Source organism: Scyliorhinus torazame, chromosome 1, assembly GCF_047496885.1.
Source record: "Scyliorhinus torazame isolate Kashiwa2021f chromosome 1, sScyTor2.1, whole genome shotgun sequence".
Taxonomy (NCBI): domain Eukaryota; kingdom Metazoa; phylum Chordata; class Chondrichthyes; order Carcharhiniformes; family Scyliorhinidae; genus Scyliorhinus; species Scyliorhinus torazame.
The window spans coordinates 381284737-381311320 of record NC_092707.1 but is presented as its reverse complement, the minus strand read 5'-3'; the positions used below and the strand labels follow the sequence as shown (position 1 = coordinate 381311320).

The following is a 26584-nucleotide window of genomic DNA, read 5'->3' as shown; positions in this document are numbered from 1 at the left end:
TGAAACCACGTCGCTCGTTGTTGTATATTCTACATATCTCAAAAGAATGCAGATATGACACTAGTATCCAAATGTGCAACACATTTATTTACAAGGGTTTTAAAACATCTCTGCAGTCACACAATTTCTACAACATCTTATTCAAGCTTTGGCTTCCAGTAACTTATGTGTTCCTTTAGTTTGCTGACACCACACCCAGGCGTAACCAATCAGGGGCGGGGGGGGGGGGATTACTGTCCACTTTGCACTGCCACACTTTGCACTGCCACACAGGGAAATTTCCACCCGGTTGGGAGTATTGGGTGTCGATATGAAGCAAGACAAGTCATACTATTTACCAGACCCGTGGGACTGTGAGTCATCAGAAGAAAGGGGAAAAGAAACAGACAAAATTAGAACACCAGAAGTAAATTGTTTGTTCATCGAACCAGGTTCGTAAACCAACAGCAACTGTGAGACTCATCTTGTGATGGCCTAACAACGCCAGTTTTACATGCGGGTTCTCCAAGGGCCCCAGGCTCCCCAGAAGCTGCCAGTTGAGGCATTCACATCCCTTAAAATTAGAAAACCACTGCAGATTGGCCATCCCATAATGCAGCAGCTGTTGTGTACTTTCCCAGGATTTAAGCTATTAACCCTCCCAGACTTCACACCCAGCTGGTGAGGGACAAGCTTTATCGACACAACCCGCAGGCAAAACAAATAGTCAAAAAAAATCACCAAGTGATGATCCCGCATGAAACAGTGACACGGTTACTGTTCAGCTGTTCGAGGAAGATAAAGAGTGAAGCTTCAAAAAAAAACTTGACCGCATTCATGCAGTGTCTATCATGTAGTGTCAAGCCCCAAGGCACTCCACAGCAGCATGAGCAAACGCCATGGTGGACACTGAGGCCTGTGCTGGGGGGGGGGCGGTGGTGGTAGGTTTGGGGAGGGAATACCAAAACCTAGGGCCCAGGCACAGCCACCATTGGCTCAGCGATTAACACAGAGAATGCGCTGAGAAAGAAAACATGAATGAGAATCTTAAAATTGAGATTTTGTCAAATCTGCCAGCCAGTGCAGGTCAGTGAATGCTGGGATGATGGGTGACGGGAACCTGGTGCGAGTTAGGACAGGAGCAGCAGAGGTTTGAATGAGCTGGAGTTTATGGAGGATAGAAGCTGGGAAGCCAACCAGAGAGCATCAGAATAGCCAAGTGTAGAGAAAACAAAGGCATGGATGAGGATTTCAGTCGAATTCACCGCCCCCCCCTCCCCCCCTCTATACAAGAACATTCCTTATCACCCACCCCCTCCACACTGGTCAGGTCTCGATTGGAGTATTGTAGCTATAAAAGCTCAGGAGGCCAAAGACGCTGAATCAAAATGGTGGTTTATTTCTAACCAAAAGAGAAGGCTGTAACGCGGCATACAGCACATAGGTCCCGACGAGGACTGCTGATCATGCCAGTCCCAACCCGAGCCGGCTTTTAAGGAGCGAGTCTAAGTGCCCCAGCTGATGGACCTCCGCCCATCAACGGGGCAGCTCCTACTCCACGTGCCCCATGGGAAGATCATTTGGGTCATCCCGATAGGTCACGAGAGGGTTATTACAGTGGACATTCTGGAGGCCACACCTCAGGGAATATACAAGGTTGAACAGGAAATTAGCAAGGATAAGAGACTTCGGTTATGAGGAGAGATTCGGACTGTTCCCTTGGAACAGTTACAGTGACCCGAATAGGACGTTTTCAAAGCATTGAGAGGTTTGGATTGAGTAGATAAAGGAAAAGCTATTCCCTCTGGTGTGTGGGTCAATAACAAGAGGATCATTGGCAAAATGACCAAAGTGGGGAGGGGGAGATGAGGAGAAATGTTTCCACTCCGGGAGAGGTTGGAGTATTAGAATGTTCTAACTGTCCAAGTGCAGTGGTCAAAGGGAGGGGAGGCAAACAGAGCCCTTTGCTTGTGCATATGCCCATGTGCAGTCTGTGGGAACACGGGTGTTGCCTCCTGTGCTCCCTCCCTACTGGCCGCAGCCCGAGACCACAGTTCTGAGCTGCTTTCGTTTCTCGTACAAAGAACCAAACCTGTGCCTGGAGTGCGCCCAGAATGGTCCCGGACTGGTCAATCTGATCAGTCAAGTGTCGACATAACAAAGGCATGGATGAGGATTTCATCAGAATTCACCCATTCCCCCCTAAACAAGAGCATTCCATGGAATTCCCCATCATCCATTCCCTCTATATTGGTTAGGCCTCAGTTGGGCTGTTGTGGACAATTCTGGGGACCACACCTCAGGGTGGATGTAAAGGTTTAACAGGAATTTACCAAGGATGAGGGACTGCAGTTATGAGGCGAGATAGGAAAAGGTAGGACAGTTCTCCTCGGACCAGTTAAAGCGACCAAGTTCACACCAAGTTCCAATCACCCATCATCCCAGTTTCCACTGACCTTTGTGGCTCGCATTTCTACAAAACCTCAATTTTAAAATTCTCATTCTCGTTTCGAAATGCCTTATGATGTTGCCCCTTCCAGCTCTACGTTCTCTACTTAATAGCTGTGCCATTGGCAACTGTGCCTGGGCCCGAATGTTAGAAAGGTAGTGGAAGGCCATTCCTTGGATAAAATTTAAAAGGGGAGTTGGATAGGTACTGGAGGAGGAATTTACAGGATTACAGACAAAAATGTGGGATTATGCAACTAAACAGCACTGCTCGTTCGAGAGACAATTCAGCACAGTGGGCCAAACAGTCTCCTTCTCTGCTGTAAGTCTCTATGATGTACACAAACACATGGGCTGGGATTCTACAATCCTGCGGCCAAATTCTGATGCCGGCGTGAAGAGTAGCGCGAGCCACTCCGGCATCAACAGGCCTCACCTGGCAGCTATCCACCCCTTCCTAGGGGGCTAGCACAGCGGTGGAGTGGTGTCCGCAGATCCGGCGCGCGAAAGCCGGCGCGCCACGGCCAACATGGGTGCGCGTATGCGCGCCACGGCCGGCGTGAGTTCGCGCATGGCCGTGGGTTCCCTTCTCCACGCTGGCCCCCGGGCAATAGGGCGGAGCCCTACAGGGGCCCGACGCGGAGGAACATAGGCCCCCATGGAACTAGCCCGCCCGCTGATCGGTAGGCCCCGATCACGGGCCAGGCCATCGTGGAGCCCCCCCCCGGGGCCGGATACCCCCCCCCTCCCCCCAGGACAGCCCCCGCAGACAGAACTCCGAGGACCCGCTGGGTGGGACCATACGTAATCCATGCCAGCGGGACTCAGTCGAACTCAGCGGGCACTCGGCCCATCGAGGCCCAGCGAATCACCGGGGGCGAGGTGGGGGGTCTTTCAAATGCCCCCGAACGGCGCGGCAGCGATCCCGCGGGTGTCTGACAATCGGCGGCGGAGAATAGGCAAGCTAACGTCGGGGTGGCGGGTTGCGATTTTCGCGCCCCCCCCCCCCGCCCCCCCCCCCCTGCCCCCCCCCCCCCGGGCGGGTCGGAGAATTCCGCCCATGGGATTTATCTCCACCGGCGTGATTCTTCATTATGTCGGTGTCCAGGGGCTTCCCGACGGCGTGGGGCTGCCCCATAATGGGAAACCCCAATGACTGGCTGGCGTAACAGAGAATCCCACCGGTACAGCTGGGGGAGATCAGAAATCCCACCTCCCCGGGCAGCACGGTGGCACAGTGGTTAGCACTGCAGTCTCACGGCGCCGAGGTCCCAGGTTCGATCCCGGCTCTGCGTCACTGTCCGTGTGGAGTTTGCACATTCTCCCCGTGGTTGCGTGGGTTTCGTCCCCACAACCCAAAGATGTGCAGGGTAGGTGGATTGAACACACTAAATTGCCCCTTAATTGGAAAAAATGAATTGGGTACTCTAAATTAAAAAAAAAAAGAAATCCAACCTCCCCTATTCTGGCTCTTCAACCGTTGAAAGTGTAGATCCAATTACACTCAAAGTAGGGAAGCCTCTGGGACCTGGTTGGAATAGCAGAGACACTGTAGGTCTCCACCTCCATTTTTTCGATAGTTTGTGCCGATGGAAGAAAGTGTGAGGACCCACAGTCTCGAAAGACACCGTTTTGTTTGGAGGGCCAGCAGCAAAGCTGTCAATTTTGATGTAATTGGAAAAATGTTCCTCGAGTAGAAAGCTATTTAACAGGTAGATACAAATGCCAAAAAGCTCTTAGGGGTTCTCCTGATTGGAGATTTTAGAGGGTGTCAGCACCGAAAAAAAATATATACATTCACACAACTGACCAGGGTTTCTGCCGCAGTTACGGAGACCGGAGGCTAGAGCACCTGAGGAAATTCCCAGCAATAGTTTTGCAGATTTGGAGATTGCAGTGTTGATGTAAAATGGCGCCAAGGTGAGTGTAAAACGTCATGTGGCCACATCGGCAAAAAACATTTCCGTAATGGAGGTTATGAGCTGGTTATAAGATTGTTAATGGTCTCCATTCAATCACCCTCCTGATCAAAAAGGTGGGAGATAGGAGGGGAGCGGGAGGTTGAATTAATGGGCCTATCTCATGGCTCGCTCATCCTATCCTGAAATTTCTTCTCTTGACCACACCTGGTCACTCCTTCCCCCATGCAAATAACATTGAGGGTCTCCAGCTGATATGCTCCCCAGTTATCACTGGGAGTGGATGGGCCCCAACTAAGCAAAGGGAACGATTCTCTGGCCGTTGGGATTCTTGTTTCCTGCCGGCAGCGCACCCCACCCCCACCCGCAGGTTTCCAGTGGTATAGGGTGGCTTCAATGGGAAATCCCACTGACGTGCAGCGGGAGTAGAGAATCCCACCATCAGCAAATGGCGCACTGCCCAGAAACACGCGGCTGGGGGCCCGGAAAATCCAGCCCAAGATGTCATCCACTTACAAGACGTGGCGCGACATTGAGCCTTACAAATATAGCCCATTTGTCCCCTCGAGCCTGCTCTGCCATTGAATAAGCTCATGGCTGAACTGATTTGTGGCCTCAACTCCACTTCCTTTCCTGATAACCCCCACGACCCCCCCATCCCCCACGCCCCCTCCCCATAACTCTGGACTCCCCATGCTTCCCCCCCACATACCTCTGGGCTCCCCACCCCCCACCTCACCCCCCCCAACTCCCCATAACTCTGGACTACCCACAACCCCCACCCCCTTTCCCCAAAAGCCCGGACTCCCTACAACCCCCCACCCTATAACTCTGGGCTCCTCACAGACCCCCTCCCCGCAACTCTGAACTCCCAACTCCACCACCTCCCCTCCCCTTTCAATAACTCTGGACTACCCACAACCCCCCTCCCCCCATAACTCCGGGCTCCCCCCACTGCCCCACTTAACGCTGGGCTTCCCACAACCTACCACCCCTGCCCCATAACTCTGGGCTCCCAGAGATCAAAATCTTCTCACTCAGCCTTTATTACATTCAATGATCCAACCTCCACTGCTCCCTGTGAAGAGAATCCAAAGACTAACCACCCTTCGAGAAGAATCTCCTCCACATCTCTGCGTTAACAGAGAGACCCCTTATTTTGAAATTGTACCTCGTAGTCCTGGATTTCCTCCATGAGAGAAAACATCCTCCCACCGCCTGTCCAGCCCGCTCAGAATGTTATGTTTCAATATCACCCATCATTCTTCTAACCTCCAATGAGTATCACAGAATTGTTATCCGCAGAAGGAGGCCATTCAGCCCATCATGTCTGTGCTGTTGTACACGCCCAGAAATCTTTTCCACATTTACAAATCCAACCCTTCATCTCAGTCCGCTATGGAATTCCGATCCGGCTCTTTTGTGCACCAGCCTGACTCTATCCCTACATGTGTGGAAAAATCTTCAGGAAAATTCCACCAAGCCCTTTCCTTCAAAAGAATCCACAACACATATCGTTTTGACTTGGTGCTTGGTCAGTCCCCCGCAGTGCCTACTACTGCCTGGAGTCCATTGTTTGGGGATGTTTGCTATGTTATATACATGTTAGCTGTTGGTATTGTCATTTTGAGCTGGTTGCCAAGGTGTGTGTAAGAATAATTAATGTCACTTAGTTGCCACTTTCTTCCTTCCTTGATTGCCCCCTGACCCAGACTGGGTGAAGCATCTTGGGTCTGTCCACTGCAGGCCATTGATAACTGGGCAAGATTGAGAAATTGCCATGTGGAATTCATAAGCAGGAAGTCGGATTCCACTGTTTCGGCTATGATTTGTTGGCATGGCATCAGTCTGCATGCATTTTACAGAGAAATATCGGAGCAGGTTTAACTATCTTTGGCCTGGAGATTTGTTGGCCTTTACCGGTTTTCCAAGATGGCGATCAACAGGCATTTACATATTCCGCACAGGAAGTGTACCACCATATGTGGTGCCCCCTTCCCCATACTGGCAAAGGCTCCAGGACAGGGATCTTCAGCTGCTTTACAACTGCTTCCAAAATCTCAGCTGCCCTGAAACCAGACCTTCTGTGCTCAGGAAAATCTGGTCAACATATAGCCGAATTGGCAGTCCTTAAAACTGACCATTGGAGGTTGCCCTCAAAAAGATATAAAAAGAAGGAAGAGCAACCATTCTCCTCTCGGTACCATAACAGCCCTAAGATTGTTAATGGTCCCCATTCAATCACCCTCCTGATCACCTAATCTGATCTCCATCCAATGACTACTGCTGGCACTTCATGGTCCCAAAACGATAGAGGCGTCCGCAAACCACCATTCTAATTTAAACAAGTCCCAGAGGTACAAAAAGGTGGAAGATGGGAGGGGAGCGGGAGGTTGAATTAATGGGCCTATCTCATGGCTCGCACAGCCTATCCTGAAATTTCTTCTCTTGACCACACCTGGTCACTCCTTCCCCCATTCTAATAACATCGCGGGTCTCCAGCTGATATACTCCCCAGTTACCACTACTTCCTGGGACCACAGGACAGAAGGTGGTAACAGGCTGAGACATACACAATAACAGCCATGCAATCGCCCAAAGGAGACTGTGTTGTGCCTCCAGCTCGCTCCAACCTTACCCCAATTTCTTGACTCAGCCTTAGTCACCTATCAGGCTGCAGGTCACCCCATCTTTGGAGGTGATTCTGCCCTCTTCAGTGACCAATCACCTCCTTTAGCACTGGCAGATCTGGAATCCAGCCAATGGTGACCTCCCTCTCAGTGGCAGGTGCCCTGTCATGCATCTTCACTTATTTTTGAGTCATGGAAATGCGCTACAGTTGTGGCAAGTTTGGAGAGCTGACCTGAAGCCCCTCCAGCTGGAATCCGACACCAGAAGGAATCCAAACCCATCGAGTCCGGCAACTTAGGATGCTGGAATGTAAGGTATGACCTTCGGGAGCGGAGAGCCTGGGAGTAGAGGGCAGCGGGCCTGCGAGGGACACTCTTCTGGGAGCGGAGGATAAAGGGAGCATGAGGATCGGGGTCCTCACTCACTTTTGGGCAGCGGAGAGCACCGGACCTGCGGCCACTGTTCTGACAGCACGCTAAGTTTGAAAAATCCAAGAGTGACGTCACAGGACAGCATTAAGCTGGGTGATTACCAGGCAGAGCAAGAGAGCGAGGCAGGCAGTGCAGGAATCTGCTATGGCTATTCCCCTGCAAAACAGATATACCATTTTGGATACTGTTGAGGGAAATGACCCCTCAGTGGGTAACAGCAGCAGCCAAATTCATAGCACCACGATTGGCTCAGCTGCGCAGGGGAGGAGCAAAAGGCGCAGAAATGCAATCGTCAGCGGGGGATTCAATTGTGAGGGGAATAGATAAGATGTTTCTGAGGCTGCAAAAGATACTCCAGGATGGTATGTTGCTTCCCTGGTACTAGGGTCAAGGATGTCTCAGAGCGGTTACAGGACATTCTGAAGGAGGAGGGTGAACAGCCAGTTATCGAGGTGCACATTGGTACAAACGATAGATAACAAAAGGACGAAGTCCTGAAAGCAGAATATAGGGAGCTAGGAAGCAAGTTGAAAAGGAGCACCCCAAAAGGTAGTTACCTCAGAATTACTACCCGAGTGCCACGTGCTAGTCAGAGTAGATAACAACAGGATGTATAGGATGAATACTTGGCTGAAAAGGATGATGCAAGGGAGAGGGTTTCAGATTCTTGGGGCTTTGGGACTGTTGCCCTTGAAGGTTTGGAGGGGGGGGGGGGGGTACTTGCTAGAGTGGTTGGGGAACTAATATGGCAGGGGGATGGGTACCGATGTAAGGATTCAGAGCAGGGAAAATCAAGAACAAGAGAAAACGACAGCAGGGGGAATAGGAAGACATGAATAATGTACCGGAACTTCTGAAAAACAGAAGTTTCAGTGAGGAGCTGAAGGAAATTAGTACAGTAAAGGAATGGTTTGGGGAAATTAATGGGATTGAAAGCGGATAATTTCCTTGGCCAGATAATCTTCATTCCAGAGTACTTATGGAAGTGGCCCTAGAAATAGTAGATCCAGTGGCGGTCAATTTCCAAAATTCTTTGGACTCTGGAATGGCTCCTACAGATTGGAGGGTAGCTAATATAACCCCGCTGTTTTAAAAGTGAGGCAGAGAGAAAACAGGGATCTATAGACCAGTGAGCCTAATGTTGGTAGTAGGGAAATAGCTAGAGTCCATTATCAAGGATTTCATAGCACTGAATTTGGAAAGCAGTGATGTAATCAGACAAGTCAGCATGGATTTACAAAAGGGAAATCATTCTTTACAAATCTACTAGAATTCTTTGAAGATGTAACCCAGCAGAATTGACCAGGGAAAACCGGCGAATGTGGCTTATTTAGACGTTCGGAAGGCCTTCGACAAGCTCTCATACGGCAGATTATTATGTAAAATGGGATTACAGGTAATCTCTTGAGATGGATAGAAAGCTGGTTAACAGACAGGAAGCAAAGAGTTGCAATAAATGGGTCTTTTTTTGATTGGCAGGCAGTGACTAATGAGGTACCACAGGAATCTGTACTTGGACTCCAACTGGTCACATTATATCATAGAATCATAGAATTTACAGTGCAGACGGAGGCCATTCAACCCATTGATTTTGCACCGGCCCTTGGAAAGAGCACCCTACCTAAGCCCACAACTCCATCCTATCCCCGTAATTCAGTAACCCCGTAACCCCACCTAACCCTTTTTTTTGGACACTAAGGGCAATTTAGTATGGCCAATCCACCTAACCTGCACATCTTTGGACTGTGGGAGGAAACCAGAGCACCCGGAGGAAACCCACGCAGGCACGGGGAGAAAGTGCAGACTCCGCACAGACAGTGACCCAAGCCGGAATCAAACCTGGGACCCTGGAGCTGTGAAACGACTGTGCTGCCACTGGGCTATCGTGCCCCCCTCCCTATATATTAATGATTTAGATGAGGGAACTAAATGTATTATTTCCAAATGTGCAGATGATACAGAGTTGGGTGGGAGGGTGAGCTGTGAGGAGGATGCAGAGATGCTTCAGCGAGATTTGGACAGGCTGAGTGAGTGGGCATATGCATGGGAGATGGAGTATAATGTGGATAAATGTGAGGTTATCTGTTGGAAAACTGCGAAGGCATGATTATAATGAATAAAAGTAGAAAGCCATGATCATAATGAACGGCAGAACAGACTGGAAGGGCCAAATGGCCTCCTCCTGCTTCTATTTTCCATGTATGTTTCGATGTAACAAATAAATACACTATTGTCTCGGTCAGCACTGCGATATGATTAATATTTTATTTATCCGTTATCTGAGTCATCTCAGCAGCAAAGTTTTTTGACATAGTATCTAAAACAATGTGCTTGATAGAAACATTATAAAACAAAATATGACAAAATATGACACTGAGTCACACAAGGAAATATGGTGACCGATAGTTTGGTCTAAGCGTATCTTAAAGCAGGGAAGTGGGAGAAGAGGGGAGGTTTTAGGGAGGGAATTCCAGGGCCTCGGGCCCAGATGTGGCCAGCAATCGTGGAGCAATTCTCAGGGGTCCAGAATTAGAGGAGCACAGTTATCTTGGAAGGGTTGTAGGGCTGCAGGAGGTTACAGAGTTAGGGAGGGTTGAGGCCATGGATAAATTTGAAATCTCAACTGCAGAGCTGGACTGCTGGTTTTGGAGTGTTTGCTCCGAAACGATGCCAGTGGTTTTGATTACTGTACAAACAGCCTCACACAAACACATGTTATTGTGAAAATACTGGCACATAAACCTCTAAACACCAGCTGAGCTGCAGTAAGACCTTTACCAGGTCAAACAAATAGGAAACAAGTCACCAATTGTTCCAGCCTACACAACAAGCCTGTTTCTAAGACTCTCCACTAAAGGGCCTGAACAACCTCTCTATGATAGGGGATGAAAGCATGTAGAAACAAAACTATAGAAAAAAAGACTTGCATTTATACAGCATCTTTATAGGTGTCAGCTGTGGCTCATTTGGTAGTACCCTTGCCTCTGAGAGTATACATTCAAGTCTCACTCCAGGGTCTGGTCACAGAAATCCAGGCTGATCCTCCAATGTAGTACTTAGGGAGTGCTCCACTGTCATCAATGCAGTCTTTACATCCACTTTGTGGTGATATGCATAGTAATGCATATAGTTAGATATGCATTACTATGCAGATAGTAAAAGTCTCTACAAATATATAAAACAAAAAAGAGTGGCTAAGGTAAATATTGGTCCTTTAGAGGTTCAGAAGGGTGATTTAATTATGGGAGATGTGAAAATGGCTGAGGAACTAAACAGGTTTTTGGGGTCAGTCTTCACAATGGAAGACACAAATAACATGCCAGTGACTAATGGAAATGAAGCTATGACAGGTTAGGACCTTGAGACAATTGTTATCACTAAGGAGGTAGTAATGGGTAAGCTAATGGGGCTAAAGGTAGACAAGTCTCCTGGCCCTGATGGAATGCATCCCAGGTACTAGAAGAGATGGCTAAGGAAATTGCAAATGCACTCGTGATAATTTACCAAAATTCACTAGACTCTGGGGAGGTCCCGGCGGACTGGAAATTAGCAAACTTGACACCACTGTTTAAAAAAGGAGGTAGGCAGAAAGCGGTAATTATAGGCCAGTTAGCTTAACTTCGGTTGTAGGGAAGATGCTGGAATCTATCATCAAGGAAGAAATAGAGAGGCATCTGGATGGAAATTATCCCATTGGGCAGAAGCAGCATGGGTTCATAAAAGGCAGGTCGTGCCTAACTAATTTAGTGGAATTTTGTGAGGACATTACCAGTGCGGTAGACAACGGGGAGCCAATGGACGTGGTATATCTGGATTTCCAGAAAGCTTTTGACAAGGTGCCACACAAAAGATTGCTGCATAAGATAAAGATGCATGGTGTTAAGGGAAAAGTAGTAGCATGGATAGAGGATTGGTTAATTAACAGAAAGCAAAGAGTGGGGATTAATGGGTGTTTCTCTTGTTGGCAATCAGTAGCTAGTGGTGTCCCTCAGGGATCAGTGTTGGGCACACAATTGTTCACAATTTACATAGATGATTTGGAGTTGGGGACCAAGTGCAATGTGTCCAAGTTTGCAGATGACACTAAGATGAGTGGTAAAGCAAAAAGTGCAGAGGATACTGAAAGTCTGCAGAGGGATTTGGATAGTTTAAGTAAATGGGCTAGGGTCTGGCAGATGGAATACAATGTTGACAAATGTGAGGTTATCCATTTTGGTAGGAATAACAACAAAAGGGATTATTATTTAAATGATAAAATATTAAAACATGCTGCTGTGCAGAGAGACCTGGGTGTGCTAGTGCATGAGTTGCAAAAAGTTGGTTTACAGGTGCAACAGGTGATTAAGAAGGCGAATGGAGTTTTGTCCTTCATTGCTAGAGGGATGGAGTTTAAGACTAGGGAGGTTATGCTGCAACTGTATAAGGTGCTAGTGAGGCCACACCTGGGGTATTGTGTTCAGTTTTGATCTCCTTACCTGAGAAAGGACGTACTGGCACTGGAGGGTGTGCAGAGGAGATTCACTAGGTTACTCCCAGAGTTGAAGGGGTTGGATTACGAGGAGAGGTTGAGTAGACTGGGATTGTCCTCGTTGGAATTTAGAAGGATGCAGGGGATCTTATAGAAACATATAAAATTATGAAGGGAATAGATAGGATAGATGCGGGGAGGTTGTTTGCACTGGCGGGTGAAAGCAGAACTCAGGGGCCTAGCCTCAAAATAAAGGGAAGTAGATTTAGGACTGTGTTTAGGAGGAACTTCTTCACCCAAAGGGTTGTGAATCTATGGAATTCCCTGCCCAGTAAAACAGTTGAGGCTCCTTCATTAAATGTTTTCAAGATAAAGATAAATAGTTTTTTGAAGAATAAAGGAATAAAGGGTTATGGTGTTCGGGCGTGAAGGTGGAGCTGAGTCCACAAAAGATCAGCTATGATCTCATTGAATGGCGGAGCAGGCTCAAAGGGCCAGGTGGCCTATTTCTGCTCCTAGTTCTTATGTTCTTATATACGACCTCCGATCAGCAAGTGGGACAGAGATCCGCCATGTGACTCCAGAGATCAGGCAGTTGGTAGTAAGTTGTACTAGAGGACAGTCGCTTTAGAACTAGATCCAGGAGAATTCACTTATAGTTACCATTTGTATCATAGTTTCTTTAGTTATCTTTCCATGTTTTCATTTTGTCAATAAACTATCTTACTAGTAAAAACTAGATGTTCTGGGTCCATCTTTAACACGACCACAACACAGAACATAACATGGTACCAGGGGTATTGAACAATTGAAGAATACTATGGAAAAGATGGGACGTAACAGACCAGAGAAAGAAAAAAGAAAATTCCTCCACCTACCTGGTAATCTATGGGCAACTGGAACTCAATGCACGGAAATACTGTGAAGTTAGAGATGGAAGGTCTGAAGGTACCTCACCAGCTCACCAGTAATGTAGATGAGAATTGGCATGTTTTTAAGCAGCAATTCAAGCTCTTTGTTACAGCCCTTGGCCTGCAGTCACAGCCTGGTGAGAGGCCTATTGCATTGCTGCTCACAGTAGCAGGTCCTCAAGCGATCATAATTTATAACACCTTCGCATTCAACAGCAAAGCAGAAAGCAAGAGCTTTGACGAAGTAATACAATATTTTGATCGACATATTTGAACATTATATCTTTCGCCTGTGTACTCAGAAGACTGGCAAATCATTTGATAGTTTTCCAACCAACTTGCCATTGAAGGCGCAGTTGTGCAATTTTAGTACTTTAAAGTCATCGATGATCCGCAATCAGACAGTGTTCGGGATACCAAATGACAAGGTACGTGAGAGGCTATTAAGGGAAGATGAGCTTCAACTAGAAAACACAATCAAGATTTGTCATGTCTGAGAGCTAGCTGCACAGCAGATTCTCAATCTGAAACATTTTGGAGCCAGTGTGGAAGAAGACGCCAGTTCCATTAGCATTGTGACGCAGTTGAATAAGAAATGTGGTCTCAGTGCGGGCGGCTATTTTAAGCGACCGACCGGGTCCACCATTTTATGCCAGCGATGCGGCAATCCACGATGCCACGACAATGTCCAGCATTTGGGAAGGTTTGTTCCAAGTGTGGCAGAACAAATCAATTTGCGAGACAATGTTTTTGACATCCAACATGGATCAAACAGGATCAGTCAACGTGATTGATGAGATGTGCATTAAAGACCTGTTTTTTGTGGATCTGATATCAATGAGGACACGATGAGTCCGAACATACAAATTGAAGAAGTCTTACTTACCAGTTGCAAAAATAGTGATGGTGACGCTGATACCACGGAAGACAGATGGACAATTCCATTGATGCTGAATGGCACATTGATCAAATGCAAGCTCGACACAGGAGCGAAGGCCAACCTTATCAGTTTGTCAGATTTGAACAGGCTGCAAGTTAAACCGAAAGTCGTCAATTAAACAAGACTACTGACAGGCTACAACGGGATTGTGATTACAACGTTGGGAGCATGTGAGCTCGAAGCATGGGTACACAACAGAAGTCACATCATACCATTTTCCATAGTGGATGTGGAATATGAGTCTATCATAGGAGCTGAAGCATGTGAAGCACTTGAGCTCGTTGAGCGGCTGTACATTCCAGACAGCACTGTGACAGAGGATGAATGCAAATGGCAACGAGATGAAGAAAAGGAGGAGCCACAAGGAATTCCATAATTCTGGTTGACAGTCTTCAAAAATGTGGATTTGCTCAGTGACATGGTACAGGAGCATGGTGAGCCGATCTTAAAGCATTTACAAGACTAAAAGGTGAAATTTTCAGATCCTGGACAGCCAATGTGTTTTACTCTGGAGTTTAAGTTTGAGCCAAATGAGTATTTCACAAATGAAGCTGTGACAAAAACGTACAAGATGGAGTCCCAGCCTGATGAGTAGACTTTTTCTTCTTTGATGGATCAGAAATTATAGGATGCACAGGATGCCAGATCGACTGGAAGAAAGGAAAAAAATCATTATGAAGACCATTAAAATGTAGCAGAAACATAAGGGTCAGCGCACTGGTAGAACAGTGATGAAAACTGTACCAAATGACTCTATCTAGTCCTCCTGCAGTTCCAGAGGATAGGGAACTGGATGAAGGTTCTGCAGCAAGACTCGCTGCTGACTTTGAAATTGGTCACGTCTTGCAGGAACACATAATTTCACGAGCAGTGTTATACTTCGCACAAGAAGCTATTGCGGACAATGATGATTACGATGATGATGATTATGGTGAGGAAAGTGAAGAAGCGGATGATGAGTCAGAAGAGGAAGCACATGAAAGTTTATTTAGTTTATTTGACATTAGTGAACGGGTGATACAAGAAGCATCTAATCTATGCAGGAGAACGATGAGTGTGAAAGCTCTTAAGATGGAGTGTGCAGAGGTTGAAAGAGAGATTGCAACGGCAGACAAATTAGCTGAGAGCAAATGAACTGCAAACAGCCAACTGGGAACTGAAGAAATAATCCCCATTTTGGATAAATTGGCTCCAGAGAGGTATGATGAATCCTACGCCCCCGAATGGTTCCTGCAGTGGATTCCCAAGTGCCCAAGGCCAGTCCATCAAAAAACTTGCAGCAAGAACAGATGGATACATCTTCGTGCAGTTCTCCAACAATAGATGGAGCATGTATAGTTTTATAAGGTGAGGATGAGCCACTAATTGAGACTAAGACACAAAGTGAAGAAGCAACGCCGAATGTTGAGGACATTGATCTAGCCAAGATACCGGAATGCGAGGGTTTCTAGATCATTCCTGAAGTCGCAAACTTGCCTGCAACTTCGAAAACGTCCAAAGTGTGCTGACATTAGATGCCTCACCAGTTGATGTCCGAGCGCGAGCTCCATAAATCAACCAAAACTCCTCGATCCAGCAAAGGCTCCAGAAACAGCCATTATAGCAGGGGAGCCAGAAACAGCTACTACAGCAGAAGACCCAGAAGTAGTTATTACAGCAGGGGATCCAGAAACAGCTAATCCCTTGGCCGAGACCAGCAGCAAGAATGATGCTCTAGGTGCACAGGCAGATGTGAGTGCGGACTGCCCCACCTTCATGGATGATGCCACTAAAGCTAAGAAGAAAAGGGAGAAGGAAAGAGCTGATTCTTCAAAAAAGGAGGACGGGTAAGAGAAAAGTTGATGGCACAGTCTGTCGGCGGGTAGCAGCCGCGACTGTGAAGACACGAGCATCAGCAATAAGGCCAATATACAAGAACACACACAGAGTAGGAAGCATCATTCCAAAAAGCTGAAAGTGTTGGTGACTCAAAAGACTAGGCAGAAAACCAGTCTATAGGAAAATGAAACAAGATCACGTATTCTGTCAAAGTTCAGGAGACCAACTTGAAGATGTCATTAACCTGAAATACTGAACGTGTAATGAACTGTGAACAGGGACACGTTTGAAATTGATATGCATATCATGTTTTGTAGAGCACAGTTATATTTGTGTATGTGACATGTTTGAAATTGTTATGCACATCATGTTTGGTAGGGCACAGTTATATTTGTCAAACATTCACATTTCCAGAGAAAGGGGGATATAGCAATGTATACTATATCCCTTACGACCTCCGACCAGCAGGTGGCGACAGTTATCCACATGTGACTCCAGAGTTAGGGCAGTAGGTAGTAAGTCGTACTAGAGGACAGTCGCATTAGAAGTGGCTCCAGGCGAATTCACTTATCGTTACTGTTTGTATCGTAGTTTCTTTATCTTTCCACGTGTTCATTTTGCCAATAAACTATCTTTCCACGTGTTCATTTTGCCAATAAACTATCTTACTAGTAAAGAACTAGATGTCTGTGTGCATCTTTACCACGGCCACAACACACTAGACTGACACAAATGATGCTCCCTCTGACAGTGCAGCATTAACTCAAGTGCTTCTCACATCCCTAGAGTGAGGTTTGAACACATGACCTTCTGACTAGTGAGCACCGGCCCCAGCAGTAGGGCTAATTTGAACTGGTGGGTGGTTAAAGGCTCAGCCGGCAGCCATATTGAAATTCCAGGAAAGGGAAATCAGTCTAGATGTATAATTGGCATCCGCCCCTTTCCTGCCACTACAAAAAAAGACACAAATCAGCCTTTCCCTTCATACAAAGATATTGTACACGATTTAAGCACCGCGTTGCACCCTGGACAGATCTGAGCGCGCCGGTTAGATAGCAGGAATGGCCAAAAGCGAGATCCACGCGTGGTGAGAATCAGTTTGCCATCTGAGTGCCCGCTGAGGTCCTGACTGACGACACCAGTGTGGAGGCCGGAGACCGAGGCGGTCTGATGTGCCCTCCATACTCTGGCACAGCAGTGAGGCGACATGCTGGAGGAGGAGGGGCATGCTGCCTCGACGAAGGAGTAGGAGGCAGACCAGGAGGGGCTGGAGGGCAAGCCCGAGGAGGAGCCGCAGGTTGCGACAAGGGTCAACTTCTCATAGGACGAGGCTTTGTCCATCAGCTCACCCCTCCATTCCTCTCATCTATAGCCACCCCCACCCCCTCCCCCGTCAAACTGCTCGACTACCGGTATTCCACCCTCCGTGGACCTGTGTTCCTCCGAGGGTGATGGGCCTGTGTCGGCACTGCCAGTGGGTCAATATACAAGGCAGGAGAGTGGTGAGGCAAGTTTTGATGCTTCTCAGTTTATGCCAAAGTCCTGTTCCTGTCTGGCTGCTGACAGCGCGCTCACACCCAGCACGCTCACACCCAGCGTACTCCCACCCAGCTCACTCACACCCAGCTCACTCACACCCAGCTCACTCACACCCAGCACGCTCACACCCAGCGTACTCCCACCCAGCACGCTCACACCCAGCTCACTCACACCCAGCACAGTCACACCCAGCGCGGTCACACCCAGCGTACTCCCACCCAGCACGCTCACACCCAGCTCACTCACACCCAGCACAGTCACACCCAGCGCGGTCACACCCAGCGTACTCCCACCCAGCACAGTCACACCCAGCTCACTCACACCCAGCACAGTCACACCCAGCACGCTCACACCCAGCGTACTCCCACCCAGCACGCTCACACCCAGCTCACTCACACCCAGCACAGTCACACCCAGCGCGGTCACACCCAGGGTACTCACACCCAGCACGCTCACACCCAGTGCGCTCACACCCAGCGTACTCCCACCCAGCATGCTCACACCCAGCATGCTCACACCCAGCGCGCTCACACCAGTGCGCTCACACCAGTGAGCTCACACCCAGCACGCTCACACCCAGCACGCTCACACCAGCGAGCTCACACTCAGCTCACTCACACCCAGCGCGCTCACACCCAGCGCGTTCACACCCAGCACGCTCACACCCAACTGTGAACATGACAGAGGCTTCATATCTGTCAGGTGTGCACATTTGACATTTCCATTGACTTAGCTACAGATAGTGTCGCTGACATTGCCGTGCAACCCCGTTCTACTCTCTACCCTCGAGATGCTCCGGTGTCAGGATGTGGGTAAAATCGGAGGAACTGGAGAACGCCATTTTCTCCCTGGTGGCAGGCCCCGGGTTGGCCTCCAGCGTTCCTCCTCTCTGACGTTGCCCGTAGGGCCCTGGGAGTCTCCATGGGATGGAGGGACAGCTGAAGTGGGCTCCAGGGGCCTCAGCATTATCCCTCTCCGCTGGTCATGGCGCCTCCCCATGGTGCTGACGCCCTCGGCGATGCTACTCGTCCACGCTCTGGAGTGCCTCAGAAATGTCCACCTCCAACTCGGATATGTCCCTCAGTGACTGGGACATGTTGGCGAGGCCCTCAGGCACCGTCATCACTGACTGAGCCATGCCTTGGACACCACCACTCAAGACACCGACATCACGCTGCAGGCTTTCCATTGCGGCCACCCTACCAGGATTGGCCTCAGTGCCATGCATTGCCAGCACCATCTCCTGTGCCGGTAACCTTTGGGACTCCTTCAATTGGCTATGCACATGTCTGAGTGTTGCTGACATCCCCATCTGAATGTCACGTCCGTGAGCTGGCATCTGCATCAGCTCTGGGAGAAGCTTGTCCAGAGGCTCGGCATCTGACTGGGACCCAACTAAGTCCTGGGTCCAGTACACCTCCGACTGCTGACTCCTTGGGTGTGCCTGCCTCCACCTAATGTGCATCACCAACTGTGTGGTGCTCGCCTGATTGTGCCCCGGAGGCCTGTCCACTAATGTCGCCCACCGAGGTGTGTGTCTCTGCATGGTGGAAGGTGGGGTTAATAGCTGTGACGCCTCACCGGTGGTCTCCTCGGAGCTCTCCTCAGAGGTGACCTCTTGGGTGGCGGGGGGGGGGGGTGAATTGACTCCGGCTGGTCCGGCCCCATCAGGTGGAGATCCTGCGATAGAATGGGCATGTGGTCAGTGCGAGGGAAGGATCATTCTGTCTGACATGAACAACTCACTGAGACAGGTCATCTGGGCGGAGGGCCAGTAGATCCTCACCTCTGCGAAGCAGGACAGCTTCACGGGTCAACCCTGCGATCTCCACGGCCCCTTCCTCATAGGGTATGAGCACTCTGATCTTGGTACTCTTCAGCCCATTTTGGCTCTTTCACACCGATTATGGGCCAAAGCGTGGAGCAGGTCTGTGCTACCATGCTTGTGTGTTGGCTGGGAGTGTGTGGTGCGGGTGCACTTAAAAGCAGCTCCGTCTTGTTAACAGCGCGACATTGATGCGAGGATCTGGCGAACCAGGTGTTGAGACGACCAGTGATGGTGGGAAGCTCGCGGGGGCTCAATTCTGGTGCTAAGTGACGTTAAGTACGATCTCGTCAACACGGCCATCAGAAAACACACCGCTAATTGCCCCCCCCACCGCGGTCAAGCGACATGCGAGGCTCCTGACAGGGTTAATGCCCGCGAGAGGAAGCCCGGTGCCTGGCTGCATTATCCTGCTGATGTTTCATGGCATTACCGCAGGGGAACCAGAGGAGGCCGGCACGTGGTTAACATGAGACTCGCACACTGAAGGACAGAAAGTCTGCAGCCTGGCAGGCCTCAGCAATAGATGATGATAAGTCAGGGCAAAATGGGCAAGAGGGAAGAGGTCACTCCATGACATTTACTGACTTTCGGTCCCACCGCCACCTTCCACATATTGGTCTCAGGAAGCAGCAATAACAGGTACCAGGAAAAAGAGCAGAGGCCCAGGCCCTCCATTTCTACCACTATATGCACACAATTCTGGGCGGGTTCACTGAGGATAACCCATTCTGGGATTCCTGCAACTCACTATACGCCATCAGTTAACTTGATGTAGCACTGTAGCACAGTGGTTAGCACAATTGCTTCACAGCTGCAGGGTCCCAGGTTCGATTGCCGGCTTGGGTCACTGTCTGTGCAGAGTCTGCACGTTCTCCCCGAGTCTGGGTGGGTTTCTTCTGGGTGACAGACTCCTAATACAGGCATCAGACTCCTCAAAATATGTAAACAACCAGCCTGAAGCACATTCATCGAGGAATTAACACCAAGCAGAGCAGGAGTCAGGTCAAGAAGTTGAGAAACGCAGGTCAAAGTTTTTTTCAATCTTATTTACCGTTTGAAAACAGTAGGGGGGAGGGGGGGGGGGGTGGTAATAACTCAGATTGTTTCAGGGAACCAAATTAATTAAAACAAAAGCGCACAACGAAACAGTTTTTGTCTTGTCCAGAATGAGGTAGTTTGGCAGTCCACGCTACTTTGACAAACTTATTTTTATATCCTGCCTTAACTCCACAATCAACTCCACCCCCATGACGGTAGTAATCCCTTTTGAGAAGATGACTTCCTTTAACTGTGGCCACAAGCACATTTCATAGCTCATTACTCAGCATCGAGCAGTAAGCACCGACACTGGCCAGTCAAAGAATAGAGTCGTGTTCATCACAAGGCAAGCAGCTGATCAGAACATTCTGCCAGGCATTTCATTCCATTACTAATCATCTCACACATCAGCATTCAAAGTATTTCTTGTTGATGAGGCTGGAGGTAAATTTCATGAAGGAAGAAACACAGCCAGAATTGGGTACGGTGGGGATTGGGCGGGAAAATGGACTGAGGTAAAAGATCGGCTGACATTTTATGGAAAGGTAAACCAGGCTCAAGAGGCCATTTGGCTTACACCTGTTCCTGATTCTTCTGGTCAACAGGCAAGGGTAAAAGGATATTGGATGAGGGCAGCACGGTGGCGCAATGGTTAGCATTGCTGCCTCAGGTCCCAGGTTCGATCCCGGCTCTGGGTCATTGTCCATGTGGAGTTTGTACATTCTCCCCGTGTTTGCGTGGGTTTCGCCCCCACAACCCAAAGATGTGCAGGCTAGGTGGATTGGCCACGCTAAATTGCCCCTTAATTGGAAAAAATGAATTGGGTACTCTAAATTTATAAAAAAATAAAATAAATATTTGCTTCATCCGTTTGACAAAAATATACCTGAAAACCAAGCATAGAGAGAGCAATATGTGGACAAGAATTCAAAAATAAGAGGGTCACACTCAAAAGGAGTGTTAAATTGGACAGTTGTTTATGCCACGGGCTGGGAATGTGACATTGATTGATTGAGAGGGACACGGATCTAAATGAGATGGTTTCTGGTTTGTTATATTAAACGTTGGGGCAATTTTCCCAAGTGCTTTTCACTGAAGTCTCTCTGTCGCCACTGAAACCAAACAGAGGTTTAATGTGATCGTCCACTTCCCCCATTCTATCTGGCAATTCTGAACTCAATTACAACTGATAGGTACTATTTCAGAACTAGTAGCATCACAGCCCACAAGCAGCCAACCACATAGACAAAAGCTCCACACGCTGTTAATAATACATCTAGGATTCAATCGCATTTGCATTAACAAAGACCGAACACAGCATTTCCTTCTCGATCTTTAGAGTTGTAGCCAAATTGCTTCCAGTGGCGACATGTAGGAGGAGGGTTGAGAGTAGGAGGAGGAGGAGTTGGATGACTCCTACTCGAGGATTGATTTTTTAGAATTTAATGCCCGGTCCCAGGGGCAATTTTTGGTTAAATAAGTGCAGAAAGACATAAGGAAGAACAATGTCCAAAACCCAAAGGAAAGCTGCCGTGAAGAAGGGGGCAAACAAAGGTTCGGCGCTGAGTGGAAGGGTCGACTCGGCAATTAGAAGGAAGGCGGAGGCTGGGTCGCTGGGTGGGGCCGCACTGTTCACGGCAGAAAGGGTGACCGAGGTGATGATTGTCGAACTTGAAATCAGTTTGCAAAGCACATGGAGGTGATGAGGAAGGAGATGATAGCAGCACTGAAGGTACTGGTGGAGGAGGCGATTGCCCCGGTGAAGGCGGCAATTTCGAGGTGAGAAACTGAAGGGAGTGGAAGAGGCTTTATTGCCACACAATGATCAACTCACCACGATAGGAGAGGAGCTACAGATAGTGGCGGAGGCCAACAAGAGTCTGTGAGCCAAAGTGGAGGTCCTGGAAAACAGATCTTGGTCTGAGGATCGTGGGCCTGCCGGAAGGGGTGGAGGGCCCGAGGCTGACGGAGTATTTTGCCAAGATATTGGCGGTGCTGTTGGGGGAGGGGGAAGATCCCTCTCGGTACGAACTGGACCGGCCTCGTGGAGGTCTAAACCAAAGGCGAATGAGCTGCCAAGAGCAGTCATTATTTGTTTGTAGGTACCGCGAGAAGGAGAAGGTCCTGTGTTGGGCAAAGCAGAAGCGGGAGGTGAAGTGGGCTGGAGCTGGTAAACGTATATACCAGGGGCAGGATTCTCCGAGCAGAAATTGCGATTGGCGCGGAGGCGGAGAATGGGCGTTGACGCCGAAATCCGGCGCAACAATGCTCCCGTGATTCTCCAGTCCCCGGAAAATCGCCGCAAATCACGTGCGTGCGATCTACGCAGCGCGGGTAGGTGGCCATTGACATGGGCCCCCGCAGCAATTCTCCAAGTGTAACTGGCTGAGTTCCCGACAGCATGGGTCTCTCATGGTCTCACCCGTCGGGAACTCGGCGTGGTGGCTGTGGACTCAGTCCGCGGCCCCCCTGGTGGGCGGATGCATCACCGAGAGGGGGGGGCCTCATCGATGGCCGGGGCACGGATCAGGCGGCACTGATCCACGGCCGCGCGCAATCAAGGGGGGGCCTACGTTACTGGTGTAGCTCCGCGGTGTGAGTCCACCATGTCCCACGGGGTGGCCGCCGCAGGCCTTCCGCCATGCGCATGCGCGGACTGCTGACTGGAAGTGCAGGGCCCCATATCCACAGCCAGAGCTGCGGGAAGCACTCCGGGGCCCTGCTAGCCCCCTGAAAATTGGAGAATCGATCTTAAGGAAAGTCCAGAGTGAAACGCACACGTTTTGATGCTGGCGTGGGGACGTAGCCCCATTATTGGAGAATCCCACCCCAGGACTTTGCTGTGGAGTTAGCGAGGAGGCGGGTGGCCTTCGGCCGAGTGAAGACGGCCCTGTATAACAGCAGGGTGCGGTTCGGCATAGTGTACCCGGCTAAGTTGAGGGTGACCTACAACTTCAAGGACTTATATTTCGAGACGGTGGAAGCGGCGGAGGCGTTTGTGAAGGCAGAAGGACTGAGGCAGAAATGAGAAATGAGACTGAGGATTGGTCTTGGACTGAAGGTAGGGGGGGGGGGTGGAGGAGTGTATGTAGCTCTATTTTTCACTGCATGTTGTTACATGTGCTAAATGAGTTGACGTTGGCTATTTGGCCAAGGTAAGAGTTGGGATTTTCTTTTGCAATGATGGTTCATTGTGTGTTTACACTGGGGTTGTGTGTTGAAGGAGATTTCTTTGTTTTCCTGGGACCGGGCAGGGGGGAGGGGACTGGAGGGGAGTGAGGCCTGGGCAGGGGCCTCCACACTGGCTAGCTCAAACTGGCCAGTGAACGGGAGTGTGGGGGAGGGGGGGGGTGGCTGCGGCCATCAGAGCGTGGGAGAACAGGTTTCGGTGGGCCTAGGAGGTGCAAAAAGTGGGGGGAGGGGACCGATACTGGGTGAGGTGTTTTCGAGAGGAAGTGGATGGGAGGATTCTGGGAGGGGGGGTTGGGCTCGATGGTAACAATAGGACAGGGAGGGCCAAGCCCAGACCGCTTGGTTAGGATAGTTATGTGGAATATGAGGGGTTTGTTGGAGGGAGGTTTTGCAGGGTCATCTCGGGGATAGTGCTCATGAATGGAACCAATGCCCTTAGAAGCCTTGATCGGGGGGGTCAGGCCGGCTCGGGCGGCAGGCGGGTGCAGATATTAGCCTTTGCCTCGCTGATTGCCCGGTGGACGGTCCTGTTGGGGTGGATGACAACTTCTCCATCCTGTGACACGGCATGGCGGGGAGGAACATACTTGAATATCTTTGACTCTCGGGAAGGTAAGGTGTCAGCTGAAGGGGGTGATGGAAGGGTTTCACAATTCATGGGGGCTGTTTATTCTGCACTTCCGAGAATTGGTTGCCATTGAATATAAAGGGGGGGGCGGGCTGGCGGTATTGTTGTTTTTGGTTACACTGTTTACGGATTGATTGTTAATTTGTGTCTTTTACCTGGAATGTACGGGTGAATGTTTTGGTCTGTATATTGAGCGGGGGGCGGTTTGTGTGGGGGGGATTGTTATTGTATTTGTTTTTCTTTGGTTGTTTATTGATGAAAATGTTGAAAATGAGGAGAATAAAAAGATTTTTAAAAAAGAGAGTCGTAGCCACTGCTTTCTCACATTCATACCTTGCTGGCATCTGGAGCACAGATCCTTCACATTCCCGAGGAAAAACTTTTCCAAAATCTCTCTTCAATTGGTGTAAATGCCTTTGTTCCCAGATGTTTGCAGTGGGCGGGAAGGAAAGTGAAATACTTGTTCTGATCAAAGCAAAGCAGATCCCACTTGGCACCAAGATGTAAGGAGGAAGTATTTTTTTATATAAGAAGTGTGGACCCCACACTACATCGGGGAGACGGACCGGTGACACAGTGCTGCCTCACAGTGCCACGGACCCGGGATTGATTCCGGCCTTGCGGGACTGTCTGTGTAGAGTTTCCACTTTCTCCCCGTGTCTGCGTGGGTTTCCTCCGGGTGCTCCGGTTTCCTCCCGGAGTCCAAAGATGTGCAGGTTAGGTGGATTGGCCATGATCAATTGCCTAATAGTGTTGAGGGATGTGCCAGTTAGGTGGGGTTACAGGGCTAGGCGGGGGAGGTGGGAGTGGGGAGGGTGCTCTTTCAGAAGGTCGGTGAAGACTCGAAAGGCCGAATGGCCTCCTTCTGCACTGCAGGGATTCTATGATTAGGAATCAGTTAGAAATGTCTGTAAGGCTCAAGCCTTAAGTCAACTTCGGGCCTCATCTCCACAATTCAAGCATCCCAATGCAGCTCGCCAATCTGGGATTTTCTCTTAGGATGTGGGCATTGCTGACTAGGCCAGCGTTTATTGCCCGTCCTGCATTGCTCTTGGGATTGTGGTGGTGAGCTGCCTTCTTGAATCACAGCAGCTCGTGTGGTGTACGTACCTCCAGAGTGTTGTTAGGAAGGGAGTTCCTTCGTCCTAACGACAGTGAAGGGACAGCGATATAGTTCCAAGTCAGGGTGATGATTGACTTGGAAGGGAACTTGCCTGTGGTGATGCTCTCATGGGCCCACTAGCCTTGTTTATAATTCACAGTACAACACCGGGTTTAAGTACAGTATCACAACATTACAGTGTTATGAATAAGCTGAGATTTAGCAAAGATGTGCATCTCTTAACGGTGTATTTAAGATCTTTTCTCAGCAGCTAAGTGTCAGAATTGTGTTAGGCGTGGACACAGACCGGCCCTTTATTCTGCCCTTGGGAGGACTTACCAATAGTATCAATGCTGGCGTGTAACAGTTCATTCAACGTGGCAGATTTTCCGATGTTAATCGATCCCATGGTCCTTCTGGACTTATCAGAGGGCTTGGGTCATTTGCGCTTTCCAGAACAACACCTCAACTTGCAAGCAGGTCTCATTGGCACACACACAGATGAAGTCTTGTGTCAGAACCACTGAGTAATCAGCTGGGAAAAAGAAACAATGCAAAATGTGAAACATTTGTTTGCTCGACAAGACTTCAATGCATTAATTTAAGTTTTCATTTTTTAAAGCCCTCCTTCATTTTACGCTTTTTCATTATAAAACAGCACGTCAGGAAGAGCCTGAGAGGAGACATCTGCATGAACGTCTTGATTTTTCAAATTCCCATTCTGGTTTTCAAATCCCTCCTTGGCCTTGTCCTCTCCCCAGCGATGTCATCTCCTGCAGCCCCACAACCGTCTGAGAGATCTGCTTTCCTCTAATACCAGCCTCTTATGCATTATTGCTCTAACATAGGTGCTTTCCGTTTCCTCAGTCCAAGTTCTGGCATCCCCACCTGACATCTCTCAGATTCGCTCCCTCGCTCTCTTCCTCTAAAGGCATTTCTTTAACCACCTCTTTTGACCAAAGATTTGGTCGCCTGAGCTAATATTTCCATACGTAGCTCAGTGTCATACTTTGTTGTATAATTCCCCTGCGAGGCTCCGTGTGGCATTTCATTGTGTTAAAGGCACTATATAAATATAAGTTGTTGTTGCAGATGCTCTTCCTACCTTCCCCATTCATGATGTGCCTCCCTCGTGGCACAGGTGTCATTGAACTGTGATCAAAAAGGAGGTGGGTGGGGTGGTGAGGAAGGGGCAATTTATTTTTTTATAAATTTAGAGTACCCGATTCTTTTTTTCCAATTAAGGAGCAATTTATCATGGCCAATCCACCTACCCAGCACATCTTTGGGTTGTGGGGGCGAAACTTACACAAACACGGGGAGAATGTGCAAACTCCACACGGACAGTGACCCAGAGCCGGGATCGAGCCTGGGACCTCAGCGCTGTGAGGCAACAGGGCTAACCCTGGTTATATATTAACGATTTATACAAACTGAAAGACTGAGACGCAGTGTTCCAAGTGTTGATTTGGTAGGTAAGATGGCCACTTAAGATCGCATGGTGTTCTTTGAAGGGAAGATGGGAATTTGTCCCGTTTGGCTAGACATCTTTTCTTCTCCAAATGACCCAAGCTTAAAGAAAGCCAAGATTAACTAGTCACCTCATGGTAGTGAGACCTCACTTCAAAGGGTTGTAATTTTATTAATACGACAACAGGCCCTGCACTTCAAAGTAATTCATTGCTGGTAAACCCTACATCTCGAGTGATGTG

At 49.0% G+C, this 26584-nt stretch overlaps 1 protein-coding gene across 1 annotated transcript in view; it reads right to left on the bottom strand.

Moving 5' to 3' along the window:
* The window catches only part of rasgrp3 (RAS guanyl releasing protein 3 (calcium and DAG-regulated)), a 145358-nt gene that overhangs the window by 104831 nt on the left and 13943 nt on the right, over positions 1-26584 (bottom strand). Inside the window, exon 2 of the mRNA XM_072512335.1 lies at positions 25212-25407. Coding sequence (XP_072368436.1) covers positions 25212-25281 — 70 coding nt within the window. The 5' untranslated portion in view covers positions 25282-25407. The remainder of the gene's footprint in view (positions 1-25211; positions 25408-26584) is intronic.